The sequence below is a fragment of the Corvus cornix genome, chromosome 3 (assembly GCF_000738735.6).
Source record: "Corvus cornix cornix isolate S_Up_H32 chromosome 3, ASM73873v5, whole genome shotgun sequence".
Classification (NCBI taxonomy): domain Eukaryota; kingdom Metazoa; phylum Chordata; class Aves; order Passeriformes; family Corvidae; genus Corvus; species Corvus cornix.
This window is the reverse complement of record NC_047056.1, coordinates 16,034,422-16,061,069: the sequence shown is the minus strand read 5'-3', so window position 1 is coordinate 16,061,069 and position 26,648 is coordinate 16,034,422. Positions and strand designations below refer to the sequence as shown.

The 26,648-nt window shown below is 39.0% G+C and overlaps 1 protein-coding gene across 35 annotated transcripts in view; it reads left to right on the top strand.

Annotated features, from left to right (window-relative positions):
- The window catches only part of NRXN1 (neurexin 1), a 674,580-nt gene that overhangs the window by 533,664 nt on the left and 114,268 nt on the right, over positions 1 to 26,648 (top strand). For all 35 annotated transcript variants that reach the window (XM_039568063.1, XM_039568060.1, XM_039568048.1 and 32 more), the window contains one exon: positions 19,534 to 19,705. In XM_039568063.1, coding sequence (XP_039423997.1) covers positions 19,534 to 19,705 — 172 coding nt within the window. The remainder of the gene's footprint in view (positions 1 to 19,533; positions 19,706 to 26,648) is intronic.

The window sequence follows — 26,648 nt, the reverse complement described above, 5'->3', positions numbered from 1 at the left end:
TTTCTAATGAGATAAAACTAGCATTGCCAGCTCGATGCATTCCAACTGCAAATGTGCTTAATCAGAGGAAAAAAATAGAAAAGGTGATCATAAATTTTCTGGCAGACTGTTTTTGAGGGGGTTAAAATGCTTATACATCAGAAACTAATATGCCTTGGAAATAAAGCTCATCCATGAAAAAATCATTCTGAAAGAAACAATTTCTCTTTTCAAGGAAGGTATTTAACCAAGGCCAGACTTGGCAATTGAAAAACTAAACGTTCTTTTGAACGGTGTGCTGATATACTGCTGTTTAAATTTATATGATGGAATCTCCAGCATCCTAGTGGGCCTCTGCCTCACACATACCAGTCACAGACTGGAATTTCATAGTCTGTAACTCTCCTGTGGTGGAACAGGAAATCTGGGGTGTCATCATGGTTTCAGAGTGCACTTATAGGAAGGTTAGACAAAAAAATCACTCCATGTTTTTGCTCTTCAGGTTATTGTGGAATTGTGACCTGACACTGGGCTGTATATCATAGAATCATGGAGGTTGGAAAAGATTTCCAAGATCATCAAGGGTAACCTTTGACCAAACACCACCATGCCAACTAAACCATAGCACTAAGTTCAGCCATTTCTTGAACACTTCCAGGGATGGTGACTCCACCACACCCCTGGGAACAGGCAGTCTTTCAGTGAAGAAATTGTTCCTGATGTCCAACCTGAACCTCACCTCATGCAGCTTGAGGGCATCTCCTCTTGCCCTGTCACTGGTTGCCTGAGAGAAGAGACTGACCCCCACCCGGCTACAGTCTCCTTTCAGTTGTAGAGAGCAAGAATTTCCTTTTTGTATTGTGACACCCAAAGCTGCCCCCAGCAGTCAAGGTGAGGCTGCCCCAGTGCAGAGCAGAGCAGGACAATCCCTCCCTTGCCTGGCTGGCGATGCTGTGCCTGATGCCTCCCAGGACACCGGTGGCCCGTCCGGCTGCCAGGGCACTGCTGACTCATGTTCAACTTGCCATGGACCAGGTCCCTTTCCGTGGCACTGATTTCCAGCATCTCATTCCCCAGTCTGTCCATGTATTACATGTTATCCTGTCCCAGATACAGAATTTAGAACTTGCCCTTGCTAAACTTCAACTTGGGCTAAACTGGGAGTCACCAAAGCCCTCTGGCACACTGCAGTTGTGGAACTGCAGTGGTCCTTATGGAGGCGTTTAAGCTCATGTGAAAGATGATTCTGCAGACATAATTCTGCTTCATAATTCTTTAATCAGTTGTTTGCTGGTGTAAATGCAGAAACCTTTCATTTTTGCTGAATTTGATCCTGTCTTACTGTTTTTGCAATAAGTATAACAGAAAGGTTCCTCTGGTGATTCCGATTGCCGAGCTGAATTTTGTTTCAGACTTTCAAAAGCACTTAAATAACTTAGGAGCACAACTTCTATTAAATAGCCATTTAAGCATTTTTGGAAACGTCTTCCCATCATTCAGTCCATTATTCTCCCAGAGGAATGACTCAGGTAGTGTTTGCTATATAAACTCCCTGAATCTGAGCTGAGGATAGTTTAACAAGTGGGAGTTTATTTAAAGCTTTCATTGGGCTTTGCTGCTCCATGCTGATCAACGCTGCTGGTGGTGCAGATAAATACATTGGGCAAATGAGCAAATATGAGCCTCATCAAAGCCTACCGAAGGCCATCAAAAATCCCCCACTGTGAGCAACGTTCGCTCAGATTCACAACAAATAAATACAGGGATAAAGCAAAGAGATTGTACCACTGATTGCCCTTTATTCTTGCAGTTGAATAATTGCATTATTTCAGTGTTAATTATTTTGTTTCCCAGCTCTCTACCACTTGTGTGGACACACATACACTCCTCTCACCAATTCGCCCCTCTCTCCAGTGAAAGGGCTCTTAACTATCACAGCATATTACAAGGCTCCTCTTTGAGGAGAGGGAGTCTTATGGGGTCTTGATGCAGGTGTTTTGGAGCAATTGATAGAACTGACTGTTAAAATCACAGCCAGATCCCAAACCACGACTTACCTCAAGGCTCGCTCCTTGTGCCTGCAGACCCCTCTCGTGGGCGCTGCACCACATAAGCTTGGATTAGCTCTTCCATCATCATATCCCTCCCTGTGCAAGCTCAGACACAAATTGTCCTTTCCAGTGCAAGGCAGGAAAGAGCTCTGCTGGTCCCACTCCATCTTTTTTCCATCTCCTGCCATGCTGGTCCTTCTTGAAACACAGGCTGATATTTTCTTGCAGATGCATTTTTGTCACCTAGATAATATGTGCAGGAATTGCTGGTGGGGTAAAACACTTGGTTTCTTTAAATTCTCCAGCTCAGCTGAGTGTTATTCAAGTGCAGTGCTTCAATTTAGGTATCAGTTGAGAGGCAGATTCAAGATATATCGTTTTTGTCTTCCCTTTAATCAGGCTCTAAATCTAAATAAATAAATATGTAGCAGTAAATGCTCCGTGGTATATTTGGTAAGATTAACAGTCTTCCAGTAGCATAACAGCTCATGATAGTCTTTGCTATTTATGTTCCTGCTGAGAGAAGAGGAAAAGCAGCTAGTTCAGTGAGCAAATTATGAAGTATGTGGGTTAATGAAGTGCCTGTCATAAAGCTGATTGTTGCTTCTTCACATCCTCTTTCTGCTAACAAAGCTCATAATATTACAAAGCTTGGAAGACTGAACCTCCTCTTTTTCAATGCACACCCATATTCAGAAAAAAAAAGAAAAAAGCAAAAAAATCTAGTTAAATGTTTATTTTTACCAGTCCAAGTACACACTGTGAATAAGTTAAGGTATGGAAGTAATGAAACTGCTTATTGAGGCATGTAAATCCTCAAAGTTTTCAATTCCATTTCTACTAACAAGGTATTTTTAAGCTTGGATTACTGCAGGTTTTCATGATGCTTTATTCTTATAACCTCTATGTCTTCTTGATAGAGACAATTTTACCTTCTATTCAATATAAGCAGGAGGAAAGGGATTGAATGCACCTTTCTGCATATCTGTGTTCACTGTTTTATGTATCTCCCTAAAGCCATACATTTGTTCAAGAGATTATTAAGGTGGTTCTTATTAAAAAAAAGAGGTTTCGATTCAGTTTTTCCCCTTGCCCAGTAAGGACTTTTGTGCTTGGAGTTAGGGCCTATGCTTATAGCTGAGGAATAAAACAAAAAACCTCAAAAATAATCAAGAAAAACCCCAAAAACCAATTCATACATATGACCCAATTATTGATTTGCAGAGAAGGCAGGGATAGAGAGCATGAAAATGAGCACTGAAGGCATTTACTACCCCATGTTTAGGCAGCACTGAGACAGCACTCCGGTAAGATCTAATCAGGAAATGTGATTGCAGATTCAGTTTCTTCTATGTATTTTCCCTTCCATCTAAATATGCTCCTACCCCAACTCTAAATATAACTTCTCAAAGAGGAGATGGCAGAAATGTTTTCCAGACATAATATGAACATGATTAATCAATATATATCTGGTTTGCCTTGGCTTAGATTTCCTTTGGAAAAGACTTTGGATTTTGCTGCATAAAAGGAAAAAGTGCAAAGGCACACAAAAGATCTTCTCTTTTTCCAAGTGTCCTGACTTGCACTTTGCAGACCGAGATGTGTGATTGAAAGATCTTCACGTTCTTGCCAATATCTGTGGGCTCTGCTGTCGTATTTCTGTGAGCAGCACCATGTCCTTGCATCTTTGGCGTCGTAGATGTTATCGCTGTTGTACAAAAGATGAACCCAAATGGAGAGACTAAAATTACTCTGGCAGCCACTAGCACTAGGAAGTATTAAGCTGGGAGTCTCCGAACCCTGAGACTCTCTTGCTGCTTTGTGTATCCTCTGCAAGAGTGAGACAAGTGTTGGCAGGTGCAGGCAAGCAGGCAAGTACTTCACATATATCCTAGCTGTATTTATTCCACGAGGGTTTGAGGTTCAGTCATACTTAATAATAAACACCAGCCGTTTGCTGCCTCACGGAATCTGTAATGGGATGCTGGCAATGATATCCTGAAGACTGTGAAAGGCTTTTGCTGTTTGTTTGGGGTGGTTTTTTTAAATGCACAATGTCATTATGTATTTATTACTGTAATACAAAGCAGGAAGGTGATTTTAGGGGACAAGTGATGGCACTTTCCTCTGTCAGCACCCTTCACCGCTGGTAACAAACCTGGAGAAACTCTCCCGTGAATGACTCTGGAAGGTGGCTAACAGCTGTTTCCCAGGATTATAATGTTAAATTAAACACGGAATTTAGTCCAGCCTACCCTTAGAAAGTGGTGCAAGAAGCAGCTGGAAAATGGAGCAGCATCTTCAGGCATAGGGAGATCAGAACAAAAGCTTGTGAAATCTTTGGAGCTTCCCATCTCTATTCTCTTTTGGGTGCTGTGCTCCAAAATGAAGGTCCAGAAGGAAATTGTTTTGTCAAATGCTTGAAATTCAGTGAATGTTTTCTGTCCTTTTAGTTGCTGTGTGGCTGTACCCAGACTTGATTTATTCTCACTTATTGAATGTTTGAATTATCAGGCACTGGTCAAGTGCACAGGCCTTTTAGGTTTTGCTGCATTTGGTTGGAAACTCTGACAATATAATTTCAGCGGGTCATTTTGTTACATATGCAGCAAAATAAATATTTACCTGTGTCTCCCACCCTACAGTTTAAAAAACTGTTATCAGTTTGCACTCCTGGGACCTCCCCAGCTCGTTTTCTCAACAACATATTTAAGGTGAGAGACTGAGTGCAAGTCATAGTATATCCAGGCAGAAATGTGAATATATTTTGGGTAGATGTAATCAAACCATTCTAGGTCATATGAGTAAAAGCAGTGATAAAGTTGGGTTGCAGTGTTTTATGCAGCACCAGCTGCTGGCAGCTTTGCATCTGAGTGCCTTAGAAACTGTTGAAAGTTTATTATCCCATCTTTATAGCTTTTATATGCAGGAGAAAGTAGCCCAACCTGTTCTTCAGACACACCTCCAGGCTGAAAAGGTTGGTGTCAACCCTAAAGGCACTGATGAGTTTGTCCCACTAACGGTGACCAGAGGACCCAGGCTGCAATGGGAATGAGCTCTTTTTCTCCACTGTCAGGAGGAGGGAAAACAAGTGAGATGATGTTCAGAGAAGGGAGGAATAACATATAGTTCAGCCTCATGTCATCCTTTCTTAGGATGGCCTAAACCTGGCTTTTGAAATGCTTTTGCTTGTAGGGAATGGAGACCTGTCCTGTGCAAGGGGAGGAGGGATCCCATTGGATCCATCAGTGATGTATTTACACAGGATAGGTGAGCTAACTTCAAAAAAATAAAATAAATCCACATGGTTTGTTGTTAGAAATCTGTTTCCCAGCAATAAAAAGAAATATCCAGCTCATTTCTTCTTCCTGTAATTTTGTTTCCAGCAGAATCTGAAACCCTCAGTTTTGATTATTGCTCTTGGGAATCATATGTGCTGTGTTTTATTTGATCCAAGATCGGATGGAGCAGGCTGAGGCTGACCACAATAAACTTCTGAGGAGCTTAACCAGAGAAGCTGCAATTTTGGCTTTTCCCACAATGGCTATACTGGCACATGCCCCTTGCACACTTTTGTCAAACATCAATAGGAATTTACAGCTAAAAAAGCTCGTTTTTCTTTTTTTCTGAAAATCAATAGCTTTTTGTGACTGCCTGAAGCTTTACGATTTGGCTCACTGGGTTGGTTAGAACTGTTTGCTGAAGCTGTTCTAGTGGCAGCAAGAAGGCATGAAATACTTTTTTCTTCAGACAATATCTACTTGAATTGTTTTTCTAAGTCTACATAATATGAAATGACTTTTTGCAGCCCGTACAATTTTTCATTACGTATTTCTGCATTATTTTCACTGTTTGCATTTGTTATTTTGCACTTATTTGCTTTTTAAAGCAAAGCAAATTATTACCAACAATAATATCCCTAAAGGGATTGCCCGAGGGGAGCAGAAAGGCACCATCTGTGCACAATGCTTTGTATATTCACATTTTACCATGTTCTGCTTTGAAAATAATTTGAGGGTTTTTTTGTGGGGCAGGAGGACATTATGTGGGTTGCAAGGTATATATATTATAAGGAAGAAGGAGGGCAAGGAGAGGGCAAGCTTTGATTTCATAATCTGACGTCACTGATTCATAGGAAGCTTCTTTAGGACTAGGCTTGGGAAGATCCTGTAACACCACAGTGGGCTTGTGTTGCAGTCATTAGTGTATTTTCAAAGATCCCTGAAGGCTCTGTCAGGCTCTGATAACTTGACACTTCTCATTACAATTCTCTTTTACATGGTTTTTTCTCCAGGAGCAGGGCAAGCGTGGAGTGGGGTCAATCCTTTGTCAGGCTGTGCCCCAGAAAGGGGAACCAAGGAAGCTGGAAAACTTCAGCTTGTTCAGGAAATCTTGGGGAGGAGGTGAGAGTGGGGAGGGAAAGCTGGAAACAGTATAGAAACATCCATTAAGCAGATATATTTCTGCTTTTGGAATGGCTGTGTCGGATAGTGGTGGGAATTGCCTGGCAGGAAGGCCTTGGACTTACCAGAGTAGAAAGTATCCCAGTATTCTACTCACTGAAGTGGAAAGTATCCCAGCCTGCAATTACATGGTTTGGAATAAGGGTAGAGTGTTTCCTAAACCAAATCTAAATCCCTCTGAGTTGAGGGCTGCCCAACAACAGCTTTTCTGTTTGTTTTTACAGCTGTAAATGTGATGCAAAAATATTTCACAAGGAATTGGAATCTAGTTCATACTGTGGATTTATAATCATCAGATTATAAATTGTCAGGAAATAAATGCTGAAGTTATAAATCATAAATTATATCTCTAAAACTAAAGGCTGCTCCTACTGTGCTGCTCCCCATTTTTGTTTGCTTCTGTATCTAGTAAACCTTACACCCATTGTCCAACAGATACAGGAATGACAAAGAAGTTAGAGGCTGTATATGGAAGATTTACCTCCATGTCTTAGGTTCCTTTATTAAAAAAACGAAGAAAGTATTAAGAGCATAATATTTGATTATATATTTTTTTCCTCTTTTATTTATTTTTTGTCTAAAGCTTTCAAAGCAAGCCTCTCTAGTGGATCATAGGCCATCTCCCTGTGAATCACATCCTGAGGCTTCGTATTGAGTTTCATTACTTCCTAAGACTAAACAGTTTTTCACATCTATTTTTTCCTATTTTTATCCATCTCATTTACTAAGAGTCAAGCTAAAACCTTTCCTTATTCAGTATCAATGCTAATAAGTACATAAAGATAAATACAGTAGGCAGTGGCAATTTTAGAGTTTGAAACAGTGAATCCATGACACCTTTCCAAATTAAATAATTTTAGCCATATGCCAGAGGGGGAATTTCTTTTTCTTTTTTTTTTTTTAAATAGGAAAATTATCTTTTGAAACAATTGTTATGAGGGTAATGAGAAGGAACAGGAGCCAGCCACCCTCCCTTGGGGCACACATAGGTATAAACAGGTACCTGTGACAGCACAAGATTTCCTGTGTGTCTGAGTATTTCTCTGTCTGGGAACGCATCCTTCTCCTTCACTGGGATCAGCACTTCAGCCAGGAGCTTAAGAGGCTGAGAACTGCCTTGATCCCACCAGTAGTGCAATCTCTGCAAGAATTTCTTCAGCAGGATAACAGGAGTAAAAAAGCAGGAAACATTAATTCCTTATGAATTAAATTGGATCTTCCTCTTAACAGATACGCTAATTTCAAAAGATACTATTTTAATTTCTTTTTCCTTTAAAAAGTAAAAATGTAATTGAAGAGTGTGAATTGAGATGCAAATCAATTGTTCTGTAGAAAGAAATATGTTCACACACAGAAACTGAAGAATGAATTAAACTGTCTGCCACAGAATTTGACCCTAATTAAGGTGATTTGCCTTGATAAGTAATTAATCAGGAATTCTTGTTCTTACCCCTCTGCATGGAGAGTCGGCAGGAGGAGGGGCTGTTTCACCTCATCACTCTCCTATATATATATATCTGCATACATCAAATATAGAGAGATACGAGCATTCAAGGAGGTATCTGCAGGTCGTGATGGGTTTATATTGGTGAGAGCAGGTGGAAAAATGGCTGACTGTCAGCACTTACCTTTCTGCTTCCAATTCAGTGTTTGACTGTGGGATGCAGCACAGAAGATAATAATAATTAAAACTATCTAGGCATTAATGTAAGCCCTCCTGTAATATAAGAAGCAGAGCTTAGTGGCAGAGCAGCTCCAGTGGATTCCTTGCTTGTGGTGTGTTCTTTATGCTGGAGTGTGTGGAGTTTCCTCACAGCAGGGTGGGCACAGCACTTGCACAATGCTCTGCTTGAGCTGAAAGAGGAAATGGGAGAATGTTTACTGGGGAGATCTGTCAATCACAAATGCCCATTGCACTGGCAGAGCCAATAAACCTGTTAGCAATTGCACTGACAAAGCAGAAGTGGCAAAAAGCTAGAGCTTCCCTTCAGGTGAAAGAATGTGTGCCTGATGTCCTCTGATGGTGTTGCTGCTTAATGAGACTATTTGTGGGCAAAGAACAATTTGGAAAAAATAAGAGAAGGAAAAGAAATAGGGTTTTCTTTTTATAGCCTTTAAGTTATCTCATTTAGCACAGAAGAATATCAGAAAGGCAGTATGTGTGCACAGCCATGCACACACACCTACCTTGCCTGGTGCTGTATGAAAGCCAATTTGAGTCTAATGTTTTTGAATAAATTGCTCGAGTGGTTTGTTCACCCATGTGGAAACCTCACCTCTGTGACACCAGCAAAGTCAGCAAGACATTGGGATATCTGGTGCAGATCACAAGTTATTTCAAACATAAGCTTCCCTATGAGGCTATTTAAGATGCAGACTTTTTTCCCCTGCTGTGTTTTTAGGAAGTCCCATTTCCAATGGGTCTCTGCAGGTTTTTGATGGTTTTTTTTCCCTTTCAGAGATGCCCATTCTTTTCCCTGCCACCTTGATTTAGTTGCAAAAGCTTATCTGACCAAATAGCAGTGAAATTATTAATATACTGTTTTTCAAATAGTCCCTCACTATCATTAAAGATGTAGAAGTATGAAAAGGAAAAACAGTTATATATCTGCTTTCTACTAAGCTCTTTCTAGTAAAACCTTGATCTTAGTAAAGACAGAATTAAAAAAAATATAAAAATGGAAAGCACATAATTTGCATCAGCTGTCTTTCAAATATTTTACCATCACATCTCTTCCACAGTGAAATGTGTGAGAATAGCAGTACGAGGCAGAAGCTCTGAAAAAGTGACAAGTAACTCTAATGAGAAATGTTCTGTTTTTAGCATGTTACTATTTCTAAAGCAGCCTTGACTTCTGTGGAGTTCCTTCTGACTTTTAACTTTCCAAGGCAAATATCTGCCAAGTATAATAAAAAACAAAAGGAGAAGAAAGTAGATGAAGTAAGGGGAGAAGTCAGGAGCACACCACCAGTGAGGCTAGAATGCTGCCCTAAACCATTGATTGCTGGCTGCCTAACATGCCCCATTTCCAAAAATGGTGCTTTCCAATTGTAATAAAAGTCTGTTGTAAGTGAAGAGTTTGTAACTAAAACGATGATGCTGTTCCCTTCCCACGTGCATTTTAAAGATAATGATGCATATTGCAATTTGGCTGTTAATGGCCGTTGTTTTACTTGTTGTAAAGCAAGTATTTAGACATTGTTAGGGATTCTTTTAAACAACCTTGTGTTCATGAACACGAATATATTTGGACATCGTTCAAGCCGGATGCTGACCATTCCAGTAAGGACAACAGCATTCATGACTGTTCCCTGCTTCACAGAAGGCATTCAGAGCCTGACAGTACTGACATGTTAGAGGCAAAGCTCCCTTGGAGTGGGTTAAATTCAGTTTTGATCTTTTCTGATTTTCTCAAGGTCAGCCTCTTCAGTTATCTGACAGATTTCTTGTTAAATAAAATTAAGGAACTTCTTGATTATTGAGGAGCACATTGTCAAAGGTGCTCGTGCTATTTTGCAGGGCTTCCCCCCAGAGAGTTCTACCTTGTAGAGGCTGTTCACAAACACTAATGATTTCTTGTACAGAGCCTTTTCATTTGTAGCACTACTCTTCCACAGGGTGGTGTTTTGTTTTGTTTTGCTTTATTAAGATGCCAAAACAATGTCTTTCAAACCTTGGGGGTTGTTAGCAGCAGGAGCAGAGAACGTGGAGGTAGCTATCAGATTTTGCTTTCCCTTCCAGCTATCTGAGGGATTTTACAGTCCAGTCAACAAACACTGTTTGATCACTTCGTGTGCTACATGTATTTGGTGTAAGGGTTTTTACATGCTCTGTAGCATTAAGTGATCAAAAGAAGTGAGATCCTCTGTTGTGGCATTGATAATAGGCTACTCTGCACAGCACAGCACACCAGTAAATTGTCAAATTGGTTTTGATTCTGAAAGATCTTCAAGATGAAGAAAGGTAAGATAAAGGAAACTACTACCGTGAAGGAAAATATACATGGCATGAAAGCTTGCCATAGAATGGCTCCACACTTGAGGATAAAAGGAAAAAAGCTGGCAACAGAAGTGATAGGACTGCTCAGAAAATGGGACAGCAACCAGGATTTGCCTTTCTTGCAGGGAGCCCAAGTCCAACCTGTGGCATGTTATGGCTGTGCTGGCTTGTAACAGTGTAGTTACGTGTCCTTGTGAGAGGGCTTTTCACTTCAGTTCTACATTTGTCTCATAGACCAGTAGTTGATATTTTTGGGGTTTTTTCTTTTTTTTTTTTTTTGTTTTTTTGTTTTACTTCTGCTGAACTACTTTTCAGTTATAAATTGCTTCAGATAGACAATTTTCTGAAGTGACAATATCATGCTTTCTTCATTTTACAGGTAGGAGGCAAAAAATATTTATCTAAGTCCACTATTCAGATGCCCAGCTTTTAAATCACTTTGTGGACTGGATTTTTTCCTCTTCTGTTCAGTCTTCTTTCATGTAAACTCTCGTCACTAATAAGTACCTAGCAGCCAAGATGAATTAGGAACAGGTTATTTCCAGCTGGTGACCCCAAAGCAAGAGAACAATATTTAGGAAACTATTCTAGAAATACATTAACATACAGTCAATCAGAACAACAAAGGAATACAAAATGTGTGTTTAAGAAGTCTTTAAAAAGTGTTTTTTCCCAGTGTTTGTGGTAGGCATCTGGAAATATTCAAAACCCTGGTTAATATTAAAGGAGAGCTTAGCAAAGGTGTGAATGGCAGGTAGGTGTTCATTTTTCATTAAAGCTCAATAGGAGTTGGATGTCTAATGCCATTTTTGGTTTTTAATAATTCCTTACAGGCTTTTAATATGAAAAGTCCTTTGACCCAGATTCTCAAAGAATAATTACTGGTGTTTTCATGAGCATGTGTGTTGTTCATATGGCTATTAATCATTTAGCATGAAAACCTGATTGAGAATTTGCTGATTCTTCACTTCTGGTCCCAGTTATACTTCCTACTTACTCAGACTTTGGATTTGTTTCAGACAAATTATCAGAAGAGTTCTGTGAAACCTTTCTAAACACAGAAATCAATACCCTTAAGCCAGGACAACTTCCAGTGTGGATTAGATTGTACTGATACCAAGGTGCTACTCCTTTGTTTTACACCTTTGGATGACTGTATTGAGTTCCAGGAATGCTGTTTTTTATAATCTCTGTATAAAACACACTATGAAAAACTGGAAAGCAAGCCTAATTTTCAAATCTCACCGTGCCCTTTCAGAAACACATGTTGATATACGTGTGGGGAGGAGCACTGCTTTCCATCTGTGAGTAGCTGGAGTTGCCAGTGAGTATAGAATTCCTCAGGCTGGACATCCTGTGTTTAAGGTACCCAAGATGTCTGCCCTCATGGAGAATGGGTGTGCAGAGCAAAGCCAAGCCCTGTGAGCTACCTTGGCCAGTATTTAAGACTTGGTTTCTTTCAGACTATGCTCTGTTTGGTGAACAGCATCTCTTCAAACCATCCATAGCATCTTACCATGCCTGAAACCCCTGAGTGAGGCACTGGTAAGGTCAAGGTATTTCTGTGAAACATTTTATTTTGAAAGAAATAGCACATTAAGGGCTGGCTACTTAAATTGTTCTTTACTGCAGGTTTTCTCAGAAAAACCTAATTTTGTGTACTGCAGTAATGATGCTGAGTGGATAATAAGATGCAGTATGCTGCTGCTGTGGGCTCTACACCATATGTCTTTCATAACTTTTGCATTTTGGGGGCTGGTTGTTCAGCTAATTGCACTGTCTCAGGAATTCATCATCAGGGTAACCTGAAATAATACACCTATAATATATAGCAGTGAGAATTAAAACATTTGAAACTAAGCAGGAAGACTGCAGACTGAGAGATGAAGTGTCAGAATTGTAGTTTTATAAATATTTCTATATTTTCTGCTTGCTGAGCTTCATGTATAAATCGAATTGCTATAACACTTTAAAGCAGACGGTGAGGACAACTATTTTAAAGCAGAAAAGTAATACAAGTCATTATTTCATAGCAGTAAAGAGTAGTTGCTTCCTGCCCTGAGATGCTGGGTCAGTGAATGATTGCTCTCATGATAACTTCTTTCCAGGAATTTCGTTCTGTGAGTCACATAGATGGCGTTTTGGGACATAAAAGATTGTTCTGTCACATGTTGTTCCTTCCACTTAGTGAGCCACTTAGGTGTCTCTTTTTCCAGGTGCACCTCAGCTGTAAATTAGTGGGATGCTGAGCCCATACTTATTTCTTTCCTTCACCCTTTCTTCTTTTCACCCTTATTTCTTTTAAGGGTCATTGGTTTAAGGCTAGAAGATGCTTAATTTTTATTGACCAATGTTTAAGAGTGCAGTAGCTCTGGTAGCATCTGTATGTATTTGTATACATAATGTTGTTACAGTGACAGTGCTATTTCTTGTATGTCAACCAGGGACATCTGGTGAACAATGAATTTTTATTATTTCCGTATCGATTTAGAAAACCTAGATAACTTAATGGCATGAAATTGGGGTCACGTAGAGGTTTATTAAAGGGTCTTACAGAAATTCTGAGTAAAATGGGAGAGTGAAACATGATGCAAATTCATGGCACAACCAATTGAGGCTCCCAAAAGCAGGGGAGGAAAAAAAAGTTTTGTTGCTGTATATTTATGATTATTGATCTGTCTTTTAAGTGCTTTGTACTGTCTCTGGAAGGATTTTGGTGTAGATGAAAAAGGTATATGTGTGCTTAGGTGAGCATGCACAGGTGCTGCAGGAAATACTGGTAACATTTCTGGCTCTGCAGACATTTTTCCTCTATGAATAATCTGAATAGTGGCATAGCACAGTGTTAGGCAGCATTTTGCTGCCAGGATTGCATTTCCAACTGGTGTGTGTAAATGGGTATCATAGATCTGACTGCTCTTCTCACAGGAATCCAAGGGCCACATTTGGATTCCAGCCTCCACTCAAGCCCAGTCATGATTTAACATGATTTCCAGTTCTTTCTCTTAGTCTACCAACACAGTGTCTTGCACAGCTTTGGGTTTTCAGCTTTTCAGTACAATTATCAGAACTTGTAGCTTGGATTAAGATGAAACTATTTTGGTTTTGTTTGGTTTTTTTTTTTTTTTTCCCCGTAACCAAAGGTCTACAAAGATGTGAATTTAAGAATTAAACAAATATTGGGAAAATAAATGGTGCAAATAAATGGTGAGAACTTGCAAGAAAGAACACTGGGAATAGCTTAGTGTCCTCACCAGGAAACCAGAAAAAGGGAAAGTTTGGTTAGTTTGTTTTGTTTTCTTTGCTTTTCCACGCTGGCTACACATTACCAGCTTTTGGGAAAAGAAAGAGAAACCAAACAGTTTCCCACTTGTCAGGTGCCAAAAGACTGAGTACCAGGTGGATGCATCCTATCAGGCATCAGCAGAAGTCTTTGCTTCCTTGCTCAAAGTGCCAACCTCTAAGTAGTAACTTTGCTTGCCAGCACTTTGATAGAGATTTCAAGCCCCTCCTGCACTTTCTGCAGTATGTCAAGCACTGATATGCTGAAAGCTCTAATCCATCCCTGCAAATGGTTACCTTTCTGAATTCATAAAAGGGCACAAAAACTCGCTGTAAGTACTCAAGATGAGGTATGACAGGAGAATGCCTATTTCTGTGGTGTCTTGACTTGCAGTTGACTAAAAAGGGAAAAAATGGTTATTGTTGGTAAAGATAGGTTGGCTATTTTGTCACTTCTGATAGAGAAAAGCAATAACAACAACAAGAAAAAAAATATAGTGTTAGGTCAATGGCATAAAACCCAAGAGAATGAATTTAAAACTCGGTATTCAGAAAGTTCACTGGCATATAAGAGATGTATTCATTCAAAGAATTCTTCACAGATGGTTTATATTTTCTGTGTATTTTCCAGGAAGCATTTCTTCTGGAAGATACTAGATGGCAATAAGAAATAACGATGGATTATTGGACTAAAATATATGTAGTTACTCCATTGGTCTTGGAGTTCAAGTGTATCTTCTGTCTGTTGTATATACCTCCCCTCACTTTCTGAAGCAAGCAGTACTATTTTAAAATATACATTTCCTTACAGAATTGAGAAACCCAGAGATTGTTTTAATCATCTTCCATAGATTTCTATCATACGGAATATTAACCTCTGATTACATTTGAGTGAAAATGATCTCACTCTTAATAAAACTCAAGAAACTTACACTTCAATAAAATCAAAGTAAACCTTCACTTAGTTGTAAGACTTTGTTACCACATTCACCAGGAAGTGGTGCCTCAGGGGCTGATGATATAAAATGCAAGCTGACATGCTTGAATTTTTTCTTCTCTATTTGTTCACCTGTGGGAGTCACAGTGTTATTACTTTTCCTTGGAAGTGGTTAAAGGTTGTAAGCATTACGAGCTTAGGTTGTCTGCAGTCTGTTCTAAAACTACTGTTGTGCCAAATTTGCACGCACTCATGTTTGACTAATTCCAGAGTTATTGCTACAGAGAGCAGTGAAGCATTGCTGATGTTATAGGAAATATCAATTACATATATATAATACTAGCATTGGTTTTACTGCATTTTGGCAGATTGGTAGCCCTGAACTAGAGTCCAACAGGGAACAAATTGCAATGTCAGCTGCTGGCTTGATTTGCATTCCACCTTTCTTGCTTGGTTCTTGGGTTCATCAGCATTCCTGGTGCCTCATCAGAAGTCTGTTAAGTATTTAGAGTACACAATTCTTAAAACAGGCTTGAAAATACTCCCCTGGAGTTGCTAGATTACAACAGTAGCTGCCAGAGCTTTTGAAGACAAAACATTTTGAAGTGATTGGTATGTACAGGTGCACACATACACATCCTATACTATCTGAGCAATCAAAGCTCCCAGTGTTTCAGAGCACATTGGGAGCATAGAATTGGAGCTATCTCACGGTTTTATCCAACTGCTTTGAAGCCATTGACATGTTTGTCCTTAGCCTGTGAGCTTGGACAGCAGAATTTAAGCTATAAACAAAGCCTGCATTGTGTGTTGCAGTAATGTACAGGGGCACTTTGGCCAACAACAAATTAACTTATCTGCCTCTGTAAGTTAATGTAGAAATAAAAGCTACCCTGGCCTCAGAAACAGGACAGCTTGGTGGCCAAAGCACCTCCAAACCAAAAGTTTGGCGTTTCTAGAGTTGCTGATGATGCTCAGAATGTCATGGAGCATCTGTACATGAATCCAAGGTCCCTGTGCTGTGTTGTCCCAGGGAGCAGTGGTGCTGACGTGGGGCATTTAGCATTATTCCTATTACGTTCAGATCTGAGGTTCAAAATAATCTCCATAAACACAATGTCTATGCCACTTCTTGAGATGCATCCCTCCTCTCCTGAAGGTACATCCTCTCTTTCGGCCTTTCTTGGAAATTCTCCCTCCTCCTGCACAACACTGCTCTGTTATTGTGGCCTTAGCAGTTTGGAATAGATAAAGGCACGGTAGGAAAAGGAATTGATTTCATTACTATGTTCTCTCACAACTGGGTGAGATTGAGAAAAAGAAAACAGAGGCTGAGAACCATAAAGAGTGCAGTGGACTTCTATGGGCTCTGTGTACAGAGCTGATCTTTACCAGGGGAGTTCTGAAATTATCATCTTTGCTTGTGGGCAAAAAAAAAATCTTTGCTTGTGGGAATATGAGCCTGCACTCTTTTGGGTCGCTGTCAGGGATAGCACCATTCAACAGAAGTGCTGACTTACTGCAGTATTTAGTGATGCACAGGCATTTCTACAGTGCCCATCAGCAGGCTGCTGAAGAGGGAACCTCTCATTCAGCATTTGTCTGAGGCTGTTTCTGAAAGGAAGAATGACTTCTAAGATTATTTTGAATGAACAAGTGATAAAGGAAAATTTCTACCGCTTTACTATGCAACTGAGGCTGGCAAAGTGAAAATAGTAATTTAGTAGGCTTCAATTTTATCAGTATCTTTCCTTTCTGCACTACCATATTGCTCCAAAAAGAGGAAATATAAAAACCAGTTCTTTCTAAAAGGTTACAGACCCACTAGATTAATCATAATATGGTTGAAGGCTGAGATCAAGTTATCTCAACAAGTTACTGTATGTCAGCTGATCCACAATAAGTCTGTGTGCACGTGGTCTTAACCAAAGACAAATGAAAAATAATGTTATCTTGCCGTGCAGGAGGCGTGCAGCGAGTCCTGCATGATAATGCAAGGGCTCAGAAAACCCCCTATCTACACAGAAAGGTGCTTATTGCAGCATCATGTTTTGTTTTGTGGTTCTAAAGGGCTGTGCACAGTGGGATTGTAATTCATATAATGTTTGATGTGATGTCCAGAAGTCAAACTTAAATATGGATATAATAATCAGGAAGTCTTCAATGTGAAACACAGGTTTGCTTCCTTTTTTTATTTGGGGGGGGTGGGTGGTTACAGAGATGCCCACAGGTGCTGGAGAAGTGTGGAAAAAATGAAGTGTACCCTTTAAAATGGAGTTTTTTGTGCTTTCAGATATATAAATATATTACAAATAAAGACAAAAGAATCACTGTAGTATGTTACCAGCTTTTAGGGTGATGTTTGCTATTGTGTCTGCATGTTTGGTGTCTGTGCACAGTATTTCTATACAAAGGTGGGGAAGTCAGGGAAACTTGGGGTTTTTTTCACTAGAAAGTATATATCTGTAAAGGACGGCTGAAAATCTGCTTTCAAGTCTGCGAAGCATTCATTTCACTTGCCAGTACTTGGCCATTTGTAAATGGCAACTTGGCTGCAGCCCCACATGCTGTAACTTTGGAAAAACTGCTGATATATGTACCTTGTGTGCCACTTCTTTTTACCTGTGACAGTTCTATTCACTGTAAAGCTGTTTTATTTGCTTTATCATTTTTTAAAAAATCTAAAATATATCTATATGCATATATATAGCAAATAAGAGAGCCAGTATTTAAAGTGTAGGTTATGAATAGTATAATTATGAGTCACTGTAAAATTAGTCAGCTTTTTTTAATTCTCAGAGCCTTTGATTTCTTGAAAGTACTAAGAAAAGTTGCATATGCCATTATCATTACATGCTGGTTTTTTGCATTTCAAAAATTACTAAAAGAGGAGATTACTTTAAAGCCAGGACAACATTATGTTTCTTTGTATATATTTCTGTGTAAAGAGAGTAAGCATATGAATGAAACAGGTGAAACAAGTAAGCTACTGCATCCATGGGAAAAAAATGGGTGAAATTTATTCTGAGTCTAGTTGAAACAGCTAAAATTAAGAAGAGCTACAGTTACCCTTCCAAGAAAACTGGGAAATTGCTATGCAACTCACACCAGAGGCAAAAGAAGATGGGCATGAATTGGATAAAGTGGATGTCTTATAGTGACACTCTTAAGTGACGCTTTTATAGACACGGAAAAGTAGCACCAGCCAATGCAGAAATGTTAGAACAATCCACAAAGGAAAAAAGAGGAATGCTTAGGACATTGTTCAATCAACTGAGCAAACAAAAAATATTTTTCGGAGTCATTCTGCAAATCTCATCAGGGAGTGGCCCTTTTATTGTTTCAAAAAAGGTCATAGCTGAAGAGGTGATAGGGTCGTGCCAAAATGTTGAGGAACTGCAAAGGTGTTCAGCAGCTGCTCAGCTGTGTAACTGCAAGCAGTTGGAAAACAAAGTCAGGTGTTTAAAAAGAGAATAAAATGAAGAACTCCTGAGTTTTTTAGCTGGGGGACTTCCAGAGACAAGGAGCTGCAGAATACACTTACTGCAGGAAGCAGTGCTAGGGTAGTAAGACAAAGAGGGAGCAGACATAACAGCTCTGCTGGAGAGGTGAAACTGGTTCTAGAAAATTTGATGTGAATAGCCAAGATGTGCAAAGTAAAATATTTCATTGTGCTTGATCTGGTCGTGTAAGAACTTTATGAAGATTTTTAACTTTAAATGAAGGATGTACCAGTATCAAGAACATGAAATTTCATGTAGAATTACCACTTATTATGCACAAGTGCCTAATCTCATACTATGCAGTGCTTTTCTTTTTTTCTCCTCAATGTAATAAATACTTTTATTGAAGAGTAGAATTGATTTTATAGGAGAAAAAAAAATATTACATAGCCCTTAAGTTAACTTTAATAGACATTAAAGGATGTTATTAAAATGCAAGTGTCTTATTCGAGTGAATATTTTAATAATTAAGTGTCAATAAAAATGAAAACATGCCAATATGACAATAATTTGGAAAAATCTTTGTTTTGGTCCCAGGTATGGATGTGCATGGGAAGTCCCCTTAGCCCTGAGAGCACTCAGACACAAGAGTTTATAGTCAAATCCCAGCAAAAGAATGACTCTCTGCCCTTAGTGGGAACATTACCACCATCCCTGTGTCAGCCAATGCCTTTCCCTGCTCTCTGGCTCTGAACAGGGAACTCTTTCTTAATCAGCCAGTATGATCTTAACTTAATTCAGAATCACTACAATGTGATGCCAAAAATCTCTCCAAGAGGAAAAAAAAAAAAAATTCTCCTTCTTTATTATAATTTGTGGAGACTCTTAAGTATGAATGAGGTTTGAAAAAAGGAAAAGAAGGGCTGGCACTTGGCTTTCATGGCCAGAAAATTCTTGTATCTCTTCCAAGTGACACTGCAAGGCTTTCTGTTTTGAAAGTCTAAAAGGAAAATTTTTGTTTAATCCTCATGGAGGTGAGGGAGAGGACAAAGACAGAAACCTTGAGCTTTCCTCCATCTTCCCCCCTCCCCATCTTGATCTGAATCTCTTGGAAAAGGAGAGAGCTCATTTTGGTGAAATAACTCATTTGGAATATCAATTATCCATCAAAAAGGCATCCCAGACTTCCTAAGCTGTCAGAAGGTTTGTCACTGCTACACACAAGCCTTCAGAAGTTACATCTGAGGAGGGAAGATGTTGTTAGAAATCTTCCCCTGTATGACACACTGTCTCAATTTCTTACAAAACAACTCTTAATTAGACCTTCTTTTTCTTCTTCCTCTTTTTTTTTTTTTTTTTTTTTTTTTTAAATATGCAGCACCAGGGAAAAATTGGAGTTAAATTTAATGTTGGGACGGATGACATCGCCATCGAAGAGATGAACGCCATCATTAACGATGGGAAGTACCACGTGGTTCGCTTCACAAGGAGTGGTGGCAATGCCACCCTACAGGTGGACAACTGGCCCGTCATCGAGCGTTACCCAGCAGGTAAGGCCTCACACAAACACCTGGCACTAAGAGGGTGGGGTATGCCTGGAGTTTGCCTCGTTTTGCTCCTCTTCTAATGCAGTATCAGCTCCTTTGCTGTGTTTTAGTAGCTACAGAAGTAGTTAAAAGAGTCCTGAGCAATGTTCAGTTTATGATGATGGCATTTCCTAAGTGAGTTTAAAAGCTCAAATTCAAGTTATTACTGGAAGTGGAAAAATGCAGTTATTGAGTCATGAAGTAGTAGTTTTGTTCTTTGCTTTCATTTGTTTTTACTGCAATTTTGGTTTAGGGGGAAAAAAAAGGCTTTGACAAAAGCTACACAGTTTAAAGTGACTCCCAAATCTATCCCCAATTGATGGGGTGAAACATTTACTGAGGAAAAGGCTGTCAGTGTTCTTTTGATTACAAGATTACAGCAATCTGAGGCTTATGAATTTAGCAGAAGTCTTCCAGCAGACACAAACCAAACGGTGTCGCAGTTACCAATTGTACAACCAACCAACCAAACTGAGGTGCCTTAACCTCAAATGCAAACTACAGGATATTATTTATGCAGATGATGCTGGTTACTTGGACAGGACCACTAGTATGATGACAGAGCTGCCTTGAGCAGGCCCATATTTAATTTTATGCAAATGCCATGCCCTGGGGATTACTATGCTACTAATTTTATTCATTTTTAAAGGCAACAGGTTTTTCAGATACGCACCACCTTTCTTATTGAGTAGGACTACCGAGCCATTAATGGTAACTTACACATCTGCATGTTATCCCTTAACAGTTGCTCTGTGTGTTTATATTAAGTAAAAGGCAGCAAATCTAAAGGTGTACATGAAGGCAAATATGCAAACCAGAATCCCTATTGCATAAATGATTGTTCTGATTTATTGGTTTAAAAGTAGAAAATTCTTCATTTTTGGGGGTGGAGTGCAAAAGGAGGATGTGTTTCACTAGTAAGGAATGCATAAGCCATTCCACGGACTAATAATTAGTATTTAGGATGGGGTTTTTTGTTATTGTTGCTGCCATTTCAGTTGTAGTCCAGCTATTTACGTGACTTTTTAAAAAATAAAAATAATTTTTAAAAAATCCACACATGAAATATAACCCTTCAGATAATTTCTTGGAAATAATTCAGAATACATGAAATAATGAAAGTATGTATTGGAAAAGAAATTATATATAGCAGAAGCTGTAAAAAAAAACCCACCTATGTGTTAATGTGCTATGAATGAATGACAGCTCTGGCAATTAGAGCCATTAATTGTTTCTAAGTTAGAGACATCTATGAGAGGTGATAAACTCTTGAGGGAAAGGGGGATACTGAATGAAATATGCTCAGTGATCTTTCAGATATTCCTGTTTCCCTTGTGCCCCCTGGCTTTCTAGTTTTTCAGTGTTTGGTAGATGGTTGCTGAAATAAGGTGGAAGCTGGGGAGGACTTGTCTTAGTTTGTGTTCAAGACATATTCAGCACAAAGGGAAAAATAGTTTTTAGGTGGTTTTTTGTTTCTTTTGGTTTTTACCTAAATGATGAGCATGAATTCACCACGTCCAAGCTCAGGAGTGATGCATCCCAACAAAGAGGAAGTCGGGCAAATATGCCAGGAGGTCTGTGGGGATGAGCAAGGAGCTCGTGGACAGGCTCAAACACAAAAAGAAGCCTTGAGTTCAGAAGCTGGTGGCACACAGAACTTGTTTATACTGAACAAAGATCAATTTAGAATATATAGTGGTATCCTTGGGATGGGATTAGTGGAGTGGAGGAAGGTTGGATGTTTCTGTGAAAAAGAAAAACATAAAATTAGAACTTCTTGAGTTTTCACGAGCAATTCATGTGCAGGCTGCATTTCAAGGCATTTTCAGTTGCTTCCTTAGCTGAGTTACAGAATCCCTTGGTTTGCTTTATTTCTGGATCTTCTAAGACTGCTTTTGGCCTGTAACTTTCTTTGCCTTTCCCACGGCAATATTTTATGGCTCCTGTATGCCTTAACATTTCTTTTGGCTGCTGTCCTCCTCCTTTTCACTTTCCATCTCTTTACCCTTCTCAGAACGAGACCATCTAGCCATAACTTTCTCTTCTGTTTCCATGCCTCTCCATCAGGTTTGCCAGTCTTGTTGTTTTGGGGTTTTTAATTAAAGATAAAACCAAGATTAGGCAGCTTAATTAGTAAAATTGCTATACTTAAATATGCTGGATTTTCTTTTTTCAAAAATAAAACAAGATTAAATAATCAGTTGGTTGTCTAAAGCATACCAGCTGAGCAGGTCTTTCTTTATGAGGAAAGATTTTTCTCAGAATTACACTTCAGGTTGGGATGTCTGATTACAAGACATTGCTTGTTTGAGTTTGGTGTCTTCAAATGCTGGGTGAAGATTTTCTGAGAGAAGTTTCTGGTCAGAGTCTCGGGATTTTCCAGTTTCATTGCCTGTGTATCCTTCATCCAGCCCCATGTAACTGCTGTAGAAAAGGACACCCAAGGCCCAATAACAGCTGGTACCTTGCAAAAAAAAAAAAAATCACATGGCAATGCTTCACAGAACTTCCATGGTGGCTTTGTGTGTTTTATCCAAGAGCTGCATAAAATGCAGAAGAGTGACCCTGGAAGATGAACAGAATGTAGTGTCTCTCTCCTGTTACATCATTCTTGATCCCACTAGACTTGAGTTTGCTTTGGGCCAATGCACCTTCAATTTATATCTGAGTGGGTGTGAAATGAGAGAGCTGAAAAAGGGAGAGAGGTAGGGGTCAGTGGTAGAGGATGATTATCCTAGTTAAGGTGGATGGTTGTTTTTTGAAATGTAGTTTGGAAAACTGTGGTTTTGTTCTAGACAAATGTGAAGATTTCAGTATTCTGAAATGGCTGGTTGTTTTTCAGAAACAGAGGTTTAGATTTACATATGTATGTTCTTCCAGACTACCATCAAAGTAAATTTTTTAGTCTGCAATTTCTTTCTTGTCACTTCTCTGAATAAAATGCTAGAGCTATGAGGATGTACACTTCAATTTCTGCCCTTTATTTAATAATGATCCTGTTTTTCCCATTTCTCGTTGTGTTTGTGGCTGGTGCATAGCCCTGTGACTGAGAGTGGGACACTACTTTTTTGATAATTGATTAAGATGCCTGTATCTTCACTTGATTTATATATTCCATCTTTCTTAACTAAATCCGGTCTCTTTGCTGAATTATCACTATCCCTCTGCATCTTCCCAAAGAACTTTAGCGTTTCATCTTGACCTCTTTTTCAGATAGTGAATTCACATTAACTTATCTGGAAGAAGCCTAATTTATGATCATATTAAACAGGAATGAGAAAACTGCTGACTGTGCAGTCAGAGCTCCTAATCAATAGACTATCCCCATTTCCATGCAGATCCTTTCGACTCCTTGTGGCTTATCTTGTCTGCTTCACTGTCTAGTTTTAATTGCCCTTCCCAATGGTCTGGCTGCTGTTGTGGTGATGGGACTGCACCACAATAGCAACTCCAGCTGCTTCTCTGAAGAGGCTGCTCTTGTAACTTCAGTTAGGTAATAGTTCTACACTGAAGTGTAGATTTCCTAAGGATGCATGAAACAAAGGACTTGTTAATTTGTGTCAAACTGAACTAAGAATTATGGACAAAATTGAAAAAAGAAAAGGAAATTTTTTTAAATAAGGTCAAAATATTAATTTCAAAATCTTAATTTTCTAAATAAAATGTTCTGACTTTTCATGCCAAGATTGCCCAGTGTTTATAGGGAATTTACATAATCTGAGAACAAAGCATTTTATTTAATTTGAAACAACATTTTCTTCCTTACCTGAAAGAAAATCTGTTTCAAATAAGACCAAATAAGGAGAAGAAAAAAGCTCCAAATCTTTATCATAATAGTACTCAGAACCATATCTATTTAACATAAAAAACAGTTTTCTTAATTATCCGATTCTTGTTCCTTGGTAGTGAAGCGTGTACATTTTTCTAGTCTGAGAAAGCATATCAAAGCAAGGCAGAGGACATTTTAAAGCCACAATAACCACCACCTACTGTGAAAGAATTTCAAAATCACTTTTCTGAGACTAACTCTATTCTTTCTGAGGTCAAAGTCACTTTGCCCAATGCTGATTCTTTTGAAACACACAGCAGAACTAATCATTTTACCATTGAGGATGTTCTCTTCATGATTTCCATCGTAAATCAGACTGATGCAGAATTTTCTATATAGAAAATGACCTATTAGATATTGGGCAATGGGTCTGTGGTTTCAAAGCTGTTCAGTCTGCTGAGAATGCTCAGCATACTTGGGACCCTGCAGCAGTTTGGAAGATACATTCTGATATAGGCAAATATCTAAAACGATGCCCTCCTAGTCATTCCTGGATCTCTGCTCAGCCTTAGAAAAGTATAACTTCGTTACAGCTGTCCTCATGTACCCCATGGGTCAGGACATGTCAGGGATGTGCCTGACAGACCAAGGTCTGACAGCATGAGCATGTCACTCACACTGCTTGAACAAAAGAGCTTGTCCAAAGCACTGCCAGACTACTGGAACAAATGTATCTCTGTAACTGGGGAGTTTAAATCACGATGGAACATAAACACCAAAGAAGAACCTGTGTGAGAGTCCATGTATGCTGGCAGAAGATCAAACTGACATTATGCTTAGTGCCAAGTACCTCTGCAATATGGCAATCACCAGCTCTTAGGGCTTCGGTATAATATAGAATACCCCTGTACTGGGTTTTGGGTTGGTTTTTGGTTTTTTTTTTTTTTGGTTAGCTGGTTTTTGGGTTTTTTGGTGGTTTGGTTTTGATTAAACAGCTGAGATCACACAAATTTTCTTCAGGGACTTTCTCTGGATCTGTGGGATAGAGGTTGTTCCTGCAGAATATCCAACAGCTAGGAGAAGGGGATATGTCATTTAAATGCTTCTCTCACTCGTTGTATTCTAGAAAATATAAAAAGCTTCTGTCATCTTTTCATGGGGTGCACCCGACTTTAAGATAAATGCTAGGAGTCAGATATTACCATGTATCCTATTTAGGGTAAATAGCATCCATTTGTCTTGGGTTTTGTGTTCAGATTTTGACTATAAAATTAACAGGAGACATTTGTGTCAGTACATTTGTTTCTCCGGGAATGGATTAGCATTTCCCAAGAGATCCATGTACTTGCCTAACTTGCTTACTATTGGCTTAGAAATACCTTCCAAATTCAAGCCTCTACAGCCACTTCTGAAGAGAATCAAGGATGTTTTTCAGGTGTAAATGTGGTGGTAGGGAGACATCTTAAGCACTTTTACAAATGTGTCTTTGAATATTCTAATAAAAGGGATGGTCAGCCTGTTATCACCACATCCATGCAAGGTGACAATAGCCAAGGTGATTTAGGAATCTAACAAGTAAATGATCACTCAGTGTTTGCCTTGCCTTCTGCCATACAGCAAGTTTTCAAACCTCCCTGGCTGTTGCTGTTTGGACACGGGACTTTCAGGGTGTTTCACAAGAAAGTAACATAAGCTTCTGACTGCTATTTATTTGTCCAGCAACACTGTGCTTGTACCTTTTTTCTCACTTGGTGCCTCTGGCTAAAAGAATTCATCTTGATTCTCTCTCATGTGTGTTCCTTTGCTGCGGTCAGAGTCTTGACTCCTGCAATCAGATTCGTCATCCCTCAATCCTAATGGTAAAGCATAGAGGATGTGAGGAGCACCACCATCTGATAAGATGCAAAGCTTACAGACCTAGAGGGGTCTCTCATTACTTGTTCCCAAAGACAAAATAAAAACTGCCTTTCCGCCCAGGAGGGAAATCCAATGGAAAAGACTTAAAGCTCAAGCAATTAGCTTCTGTGAAACACAGACTGCCCCATGTCTCCTGGTTTGGATGCCATTTTCCTGCTGGGGGAAACCAGCAGTGCCAATGAAATAAGGACATCTCATAATACTTTACTTCCCTTGGAGATCACAGCATTTGGAAAAATCATGAGGATTTCTCAGGAGCTCTCCATCTGGGAATATGTAGAAGATGAATGTGCAAGTAAACACTTTATGTATAAATTTATGCCATATGTATAAAATCAGGCTTTAGGAGTGGAAAATGTGGGTCTAAAATATTTAGTCTATGGAATTAGTCAGAAGAGAACGGGAAAAATACCAGCTAAGTCAGTAGTTATTTTCTGACTGAGTGATGTCGCATCCTCCCTGATTTGGAAAGCAAAACTCATCAGTGTTATTTATGGCCTTTCATGTGTCCCTTTCCTTGGGGTTCTGTTTATGCTGAGGTCTCCATCTGGGAAGGTCTGCTGGTACCTGTTATAGTTAAGCCTACTCTGATTTTGTAGGCGATAATGGGGTATAAACATGAATGAGTTAATACACTCGGGGTTTTTGATTTGCAAAAAGTCTTTGATAAAGTTCCATGTGAAAATAATCAGGAAGAATTTGCGCAGCCCTGGTGGTAAAGGTTGAGTTCTTTGATGGATCAAACTCTACCTTAGGGAGAACAGGGTCACAGATTCCCACCTAATGAAAATCAGAGTAAATCAATCAATCTGCAATGGAAGTATGATCATTTAAACCTCGTTGTATATTGAATAACATTGACATTTTTAATATAAAAGTTAGAAACCATACATACAAGCTTTAATAGAGGCAATATCAAGATTACTACAGAAGAAAAAGATTAGTGAATGAAGAATTAAAAAAAATATAAATGTGCCTCCTTTGACAGGCAGTGAAAAAAATGGAAAAATGAAAGGCATAAAAATCTAAACAGGTATTTTAAAATACAAACATTTAATAATCCCAAATATTTACGTTTCTGGAATCCAGAAATTATTGGTTTTGTGCAATTTGCATTTTTCTCCTAGAATGAGAGATTTTCCAAAATCTTTGTTAGCTTAAACAACATTTTAATCAATCAAAGAATTTTTCATTCTTATCCCAGAGTTAAAAAAACTTACT